The sequence below is a fragment of the Phoenix dactylifera genome, chromosome 9 (genome assembly GCF_051530095.1).
Source record: "Phoenix dactylifera cultivar Ajwa chromosome 9, Ajwa_hap1_PhDact_Kaust_v1.1, whole genome shotgun sequence".
Lineage (NCBI taxonomy): Eukaryota > Viridiplantae > Streptophyta > Magnoliopsida > Arecales > Arecaceae > Phoenix > Phoenix dactylifera.
Genome location: NC_143198.1, coordinates 1,118,431 through 1,126,641, shown reverse-complemented (window position 1 = coordinate 1,126,641; position 8,211 = coordinate 1,118,431). Strand labels below are relative to the sequence as shown.

At 37.4% G+C, this 8,211-nt stretch overlaps 1 protein-coding gene and 1 pseudogene across 1 annotated transcript; both read left to right on the top strand.

Annotated features, from left to right (window-relative positions):
- Positions 1–3,003: 3,003 nt before the first annotated feature.
- LOC120108458 (protein neprosin-like) lies at positions 3,004–5,474 on the top strand. The gene is made up of 7 exons (XM_039122064.3): positions 3,004–3,162; positions 3,452–3,538; positions 3,651–3,899; positions 3,996–4,157; positions 4,282–4,335; positions 4,621–4,767; positions 4,918–5,474. The coding sequence occupies exons 1-7, from the start codon at positions 3,007–3,009 to the stop codon at positions 5,281–5,283; spliced, it is 1,221 nt and encodes a 406-aa protein (XP_038977992.3). The 5' UTR covers positions 3,004–3,006; the 3' UTR covers positions 5,284–5,474.
- A 48-nt stretch (positions 5,475–5,522) lies between these two features.
- LOC149752771 (protein neprosin-like) lies at positions 5,523–7,640 on the top strand (annotated as a pseudogene).
- The last annotated feature ends 571 nt before the right edge of the window (positions 7,641–8,211 follow it).

The following is an 8,211-nucleotide window of genomic DNA, read 5'->3' as shown; positions in this document are numbered from 1 at the left end:
ATCGGAATACAATATTTGCCGACGCTTTAAAGCGTCGGCAAAAAGCGTCGGCAAATCCTGGTTTTGGCCGACGCTTTTACTTAGCGTCGGCAAAAAGTTTTCCCACTCCAGTATCGCCGACGCTTTTGCAACGCTTTGATTAGCGTGGCCGGGTCTTTAGCCGACGCTTATAAGCGTCGCTAAAGGCCCTAAATAGCGTCGGAAAAGGTAGGTTCTCCTGTAGTGGTTATTCGCCAAAAAGATCTTGCGTACTTATACAGAATTAAGGAATCAAAAAAATACTTTTTGGTTAGCTTTTTTGGGTGAGATCTTGCATTGTGATGCATGGTATTAGAGCGCACTCGGCCCATAACCTATGTGCACTCGAGGGACGCTGCAACACGGTTTCTTAAAAGCTGACCATGATGTGTGATGATTTTTTTGTGGTGCACGGTACCGAAGCTATGGTGCGGGCCATAATCTAGCAAGTGGAGGTGTGGCAGCACTTGTGTCGTCCTTTCGGCCACGGTTCTCTTCACATATTGTCTCTATTTAGCAAAATATCTTTTAGGAATTGATATATTATTATTTTTATTTTTTTTGTCAATATAAAGAGACTCATCCTAGCCATTCCTTGTTAGTGGATGAAATTCACCTTGGTTGCTAAGTAGTTATCTGTTGCTTATCTATTTAAATGGCTAACCATGGAACGAATCACATCCTTTTCTTTCTTATTTTGCCCGACTAATAGGGGAGGAGTTTCCATCCCTGTTCGCCAGAGCCAGTCTCCTCTTTCCTTTCTTCTCCTCCACTTGCGGGCGAGATCGATGCTCGTCATCGCCCCATCGCATACCAGCTCAGGGCTGATAATTGTGCGCACCAGCTGGTGAGAAGCTATAGGATACACAAAGCTACACTCTGAACCCAAGTTAGTTTGCCTTTGATGAACACGTTAAATACTCATCTAAATGAATCCACCATCTTACAATCAAGTTAAGCATGCGTGCTGTTGCTAACATAAATAGCAAATTGGTGCATGACATGTGCCAAGAGTACACCATAGCTAATAGGTTATTTGAAATCATTGGCAAGTAGTGTTGGACTAAAATTCATATGGTTGTCTCTTCAATTTTGATTGCGTTGCTAAGGGATAGAAATCTAAAATAATTGATGCACCGTTAATTTGATAATCTTGATTGATATATGATAAACTTCGCTATATAAATGACAATGGCGGAGAAGAAATTTTTGTTCATATATTGGATGGTATGTTTGGTTTTCTAATTAGTTCATTGAAAAAAGGTCGAAAGAAGGGGCCATGAAAGCTCACGTTGGCATGAGCCATGGACTGGTGGTGCTATTGCTTGTGATGATCTCCTTGTGGTGCATTGAGGCTATGGTGTAGGCAAACGGAGGTGCGGCAGCATCTGAAGCGATTGAATAAGCTAGCAGTTAAGAGCATCAAGATCTGCCGTCTAACTATTCTTTCATTTTTTTTCTTAGATTTTTATTGGTTTTTTAGGGTCAAAGGTTTTTTTCGTTCCAAAGGAGTTTTGGATAGATATTATGAAGTATTTTTCAATAAAATCTATTTTACAAAGTATTTATCTATTTATCTACTTAAAGAAGAACCTTAATTTGGTTAGAATTTTTTAGATTATTTAATTTAATATAATCTTTTAGAAGGAATCTTGATCTCTCTCTCTCTCTCTCTCTTACTTTTTTTTTTTTGGTTAATCTTGTGTCGTCTTTCACGGATCAGACGATTTTCTTCCCATATTGTCTCTATTTAGGAAAATATTCTTTAGAAATTGATATATTACCTTTTTATTTTTTTCTCAAAATATAGAGACATCCTAGCCGTTCCTTATTAGTGGATGAAATTTAACTTGGTTGTTAATTGGTTATCTATTTATTATTTTTAATTATTATACATAATATTTTAGGAAGCACGATAGCAAGAAAATATTTTTGTACAATACTTGCATAAAACTTGAATTTTATTGTTCCCCTTTTAAATAAATTGTTATCTTTCATTTACTCGCCCTAGTGCTATCTAATTTGTAAAGTTGAAATCATTCCTTTGTATTTAGTTGGGCATTAAAATTCTTGAGCTACGCTCTTTTTCCAATTTGTTAGCATTTTATTCTGTCACTTTTTAAAAAATAAAAAAAATTATTATTTTTGTACATTTACTACAATCCCATCTAGTTTCTACTGTAATATATCTTCCTCTTTTATTGTACTTATTTTTGGCATTTTTCACTGCAATGCTTCTTAATTTGTAGTTTCATTTGTTATGTTATTTGCTTTTCTTTTAAAAAGAGCCCGGATGGAGATATTATAGACGGTGTCCACATCTCTCATCAGCCAGCCCTTGATCATCCTTTACTCAAAAACTATACCGTCTAGGTGTGCTATCTTTTCCCCTTACTTTCTCTTCCTTTCAAATCCTTTAATTTGTCTTCACTTTGTGCAAAATCTTCAGATGAGGCCAAGTTTCCACCCATTAGGCCTAGATGATGGGAATGAGGTGGCTTCAAAGATGGAGACTAGCTCCATACGTCAGCTTTGGCATCAAAATGGGAGGTGCCCCAAGGACACCATCCCTATTAGGAGGACCAAGAAGGATGATGTGATGAGAGACAGCTCTGTCGAAAGATACGGAAAGAAGAGGCACCATCCATAGTAGGAGGACCAAGAAGGATGATGTGAACAATCGATGGACAACAAAAATAAATATTTTTTTTTTTGCATATTCAAGTAATTTAATGGCCCGCAAGAAAAAGGGAGAGAATCTTGTTATGGAAATCCTTCATTATGGAGGAAACAATTGATGGACAATTAATTTGATAATCAGATAAGCTCTTTCAATTAATGCACAAAATTAAGCAGAATCTGTGGCATTTAATTTAAGTAAGATATTCTTTGATATATAATAGGCAACAAGGAAGAAGAAGTTTGTTATATATATATTGGATGGTGTATGTTTTTATTTTCATTGAAAAGGGTTTGAAAGAAAGGGCTATGGAGGTGCACAATAGTATGAGCCATGGCCTGGTCGCGCTATTGCTGGTGATGATTTGCTTATCTTGCATCTTGGCTAGAGTGTGGGCTACAATCGAGCAGTTCGAGGTGCGGCAACACCTGATCCGATTGGATAAACCTGTCAAAAGCATCAAGGTCTACCATCCCACTATTCTTTCAATTATTCTTTTTTTTTTGGATTTTTTGGTAAGAAAACATTTTTTGTTCATTGTAAAAGAGTTTTAAGAAGATTTTCTAAATTATTTTTAATCGGAAATGTATTTTGAAATATTTTTTGTTTTCACCTTTTTTGTTCGTTCAGTACAATCCCATCAAGTTTCTACTGTATTTTTTCTCTTCTATCATACTTATTTTTTGGCATTTTTCACTGTAATGCTTCTTGATTTGTGGTTTTATTTGTTCTAATGTTTGTTTCTTTAAAAAGAGCCCGGATGGGGATATCATAGACTGTGTCCATATCTCTCATCAGCCAGCCTTCGATCATCCTTCGCTCAAAAACCATACTATCCAGGTGTGCTCTCTTCCCTTCACACTTTATATTCTTTTCAAGTCCTTCACCTTTCACTTAATGTTTACACCTAGCAGTCTCTTTACTTTGTCTTCACTTTATGCAAAATCTTCAGATGAGACCAAGTTTCCACCCATTAGGCTTATACGATGAGAAGAGGGTGGCATCAAAGATGGAAACTAGCTCCATACCTCAACTTTGGCATCAAAATGGGAGGTGCCCAGAGGACACCATCCCTATTAGGAGGACTAAGAAGGGCGATGTGCTGAGGGCTAGCTTTATCGAAAGATTTGGAAAGAACGGGCGTAGGACAATCCCAAATCCAACTTCTATAGAATCCAATAGGAATAATAATAGGCATGAGGTATATAGTTTTGAAAATTTATGAAAAGGAGTAACCTTGGAGTGAAGTATCTCTAACCTTTCCCATTTGTGTTTGTTGGTGGGTTTTCTTGAGTAGCATGCAATTGTTTATGTAAGGGGAGGTAAGTACTATGGAGCAAAGGCAACCATAAATGTGTGGAACCCGAAGCTGCAACAGAAAAATGAGTTCAGTCTATCTCAACTTTGGATTGTTGGGGGTCCTACAGGACTTTTCAATACCATCGAAGCTGGCTGGCATGTATATTATTGTTTTAATTTTGAATAAATAGAAAGTAGTTTTAAATATATGAAATTTTGAAAGTTCTCTCTTCATGCATTAATTAACTTCATCTGGTTACTCTTTGGTGTGGAAAAAAAATCAGGTATATCCAATTTTGAATGGAGATTATAAAACAAGACTATTTACTTTCTGGACGGTAAGTTAACATTCCTTCATTTTCTCATATTTTTTATGTGTTGTTTCTATTAGTTTCCTCTTTCCTTATGTTGTCCTACCTTATCTTCCAAGAGTTTTTTAATAAAATTTATCTTATCAAATATAAGGGAATTGGATTGTTCATTATTTTGAGTGTTTTGGGTTCTTTCTGGTCGATTATATGATAGAGTTGAGGCGCCACAGACATTCCTGATTTCGATAAACGACACAAAGCAAAAATTATGAAAAATTGGAAGGCTTCTAATATTTTGCCATAAAATTTTAGGCTGATGGTTATAAATCAGTAGGCTGCTACAACCTACAATGCTCTGGGTTCGTTCAAGTCAACAAGGAGATAGCATTAGGTGCCACCATCTACCCCATTTCTAGCTATGGTGGACGCCAATATGAAATCACTTTGTCTCTCTGGAAGGTAAAAGCAAAAGATTCACAAGGTGTTTATTTCTTGTCCTAACTCACAAACTCTCAACGTAGCAAAAGCACAATAGTCATATTTAATTGCTTTTTCACGTCTCATCTATCAATACTAATGAATGTTCATATGGTTTTCATTTTTGAGCAGGATCCAAAAACGGGGAATTGGTGGCTGCAGTATGGGAATCAATCTCCAGTGGGGTATTGGCCTTCTTCCTTATTTCCTCATCTGTCAGACGGTGCCTCAGAGATATACTGGGGAGGGGAGGTTGTGAACTTAAATTCAAATGGTCAGCACACCTCCACGAAGATGGGCAGTGGCCATTTCCCAGAAGAAGGTTTTGGCAAGGCGAGCTACTTCAAAAATATTCAAATAGTTGATAAGTCCAACTATCTCCAAGCTCCTCGAGGGATTCGCACTTTCGCTACACGATCCAATTGCTATAATGTGCACCTTAAGAACAATGGTTACATCTACTATGGGGGTCCTGGTAGAAATCCTAAATGTATGTAGAAGGGCGTAGCTTTTTGTATCTCCATCTTGTTGGGCAAAGACAATTATGAAAAAAATAATCGCGAACAATCGGTGGACAACAAAAATAAATATTTTTCTTTTTGTATATTCAAGTAAATTATCAAAATCATCGAGCACTAACAATCAAGCCACACAGTCAATAATCAATATGAAAATAATTTAATAGCCCACAAGAAAGAGAGAGAGAATCTTGTTATGGAAATCCTTCGGCTAGGAGGATGACCACCATTGCATTTGGTTCAGGCAAAACTTCCACCATTGTGAAAATATTGGGAATATAGAGAGCATTTCTTCTAAAGCTAGAGATCCCCATATATCAATATCATCACATATGGGGTGGAATTTTAACAAAAAGCCAAGAAAATCTCTTGAAGTGGGTATGCTAAATCGAATTAAACAAGAGGTGAAATCAACAGGGCAAGCCATTAAAGTTGAAGAACAAACTACCAGGTTTCACCACCTAAAAGTTGAGTAAAATTGGAGTTAAAATTACCATGCAATCTTCAAACAAACTCTCTGATCCAGGAGGATTATCAAACTCAATGTGAACTACTTTAGCCACTATAGATTAGACTAGACATGGTCCAGTAGTGAGATCGCATCGAGAAGCTAAATCATGTGTCAAACTTTCGGAGTTATAACTTGGTCATACAATGCTCGATTTAGATGATGTGTCTTTTTTTCAAATGGATTACTTTTTGAAATGGATGGTCAGGACCAATTTTATCGTTTGGAATACGAAATGGGCCGATCAAATCAAAAATTTTCTTTTTGGGATAGATTTTGACCAGTCATATGTTCCGATTTAGGAAAAATTAGATAGAGCGACTGAAAACAAAGTCAATATAGAAGAAGAGATCTATCTCTTTTAGGATTTTAGTTTTTTTCCATATTTATTTCAACTAGTCATATCTAATTTGAGAGCTGAGTTTTATTTTAACTGGAGGGGGAATTTGATGTGGATTGTTCGAGAGCAGACCTCACTAATATAAATGGAGACCATGTATCTTAGTAGCAGCTTTGTATCTCTTACTTTTCCATTTCTTTCCCTTTGCTCCTTCGTCTTTCTCATTTATGTTTGTTCGTGGGTCTTCTTGAGCAGCATGCAATTGTTTATGTAAAGGGAGATAAGTATTATGGAGCAAAGGCAACCATGAATGTGTGGAACCCGAAGCTGGAACAGCAAAATGAGTTCAGTCTGTCTCAACTTTGGATTATTGGGGGTTCCGAAGAACTTCTCAATACCATCGAAGCTGTGGATGGCATGTATATTATTGTTTCAATTTTGAATAAATAGAAAGTAGTTTTAATTATATGAAATTTTGAAAGTTCTCTCTTCATGCATTAATTATCTTCAGCTGGTTGCTCTTTGGTCCCCAAAAAAATCAGGTATATGCATTTCTGTATGGAGATAATAAAACAAGGCTATTTACCTACTGGACTGTAAGTTAATATTCCTTCATTTTTCTCTTGTCCTATTGGATTGCATTGGGTGCCACCGTCTACCCCATTTCTAGCTATGGTGGACGCCAATATGAAATCACCTTGTCTGTCTGGAAGGTAAAAACAAAAGATTCACAAGATGTTTGTTTCTTGTCCTAAATCACATACTCTCAGTGTAGCAAAACTACAATAGTCATGTTTAATTACTTTTTTAACTTTTCACCTATAATTAATAATGAATGTTTATATGGTTCTCATTTTTTGAGCAGGATCCAAAATCGGGGAATTGGTGGATGTATGGGAATCAATCTCCATTGGGCTACTGGCCTTCTTCCTTGTTCCGTTATCTGTCGGACGGTGCCTCAGAGATACAATGGGGAGGGGAGGTTGTGAACTTAAATTCAAATGGTCAGCAAACCTCCACAGAGATGGGTAGCAGCCATTTCCCAGTAGAAAGTCTTGGCAAGGCGAGCTACTCCTAGAACATTCAAATAGTTGATAAGTCCAACCATCTTCAAGCTCCTCACGGGATTGCCCCTTCCACTACGCAATCCAGCTGCTTTAATGTGCACATTGACAACAATGGTAGAAATCCCAGTTGTCCATTGAAAAATACAATCATGAATATATAATTGCGAACAATGAATGCACAACGAGAATAAACAATCAATGGTTACTCTGTCACGGCACATTTTTACAGCCCATGACAGGTTCCATATTCTGCTTGTCTCGGAAAATATTAGGAAGGACAGGTCGCTGGATTGGGAGTGCTAACCATGCAGTGCCAGGTTAAGACTCTAAATTAATTTGTATTTAGAAAGCAAAAGTTGACATTTAATGCATGCTTTACAATGAATTGGAGGACATATACTCTTTTGGGATGTGCCACATTACCCACCAAAATTTATTCAGAACAAAATTGTGAAGTTACAACGGAGTAGAGAAAGTATACAGGATTTTCAAAGGAGTAACAAAGGAGGTGTTCCGGCATGCAAGAACCACTCCTTAGCAAGAGAGACAGCGAAGAGGAGACTCGGAAGAAAGAAAATCTGAAAAGAATGAGAGTGCAGCAAGGTAGCATAGTTCAAAGCTGCAGGTTTCTCATCATATATATAGTCTCCATCAGAAAAAGGAAACCGAGGCAACACAAGAGGAACAGCCTGCTGGAGGGAACCTTTAGGAAAATTTGACGGGAGGATGCTTCATCATAGTCTCCATCCTGCGAGAGAGCTTCTAGCTGACCCATTTCTCCAAGTTGATGATCATGGTACGCCTGGGAAATACCTCCCAAGCTTTGAACCCAAAACCCCCTCTCAAGTAGAGGGGTGAACCACTGGGCTGTAACTCAGCTTGCCTTAATCTGTGTGTACTTATCACAAATGATTCATACAGTACTGCACAATGGTTTGTGCCATCCTTCAACTAAAATATTTTACACACACAAGTTCAATTCAGAAAGGGGCT

Coding starts and splice junctions, on each gene's coding strand:
- LOC120108458 (XM_039122064.3), top strand. CDS start 3,007: ATGGAGGTGCACAATAGTATGAGCCATGGCCTGGTCGCGCTATTGCTG. Junction 3,163..3,451: donor AACCTGTCAAAAGCATCAAG/GTCTACCATCCC, acceptor TTCTTTAAAAAG/AGCCCGGATGGGGATATCAT. Junction 4,768..4,917: donor TCACTTTGTCTCTCTGGAAG/GTAAAAGCAAAA, acceptor ATTTTTGAGCAG/GATCCAAAAACGGGGAATTG.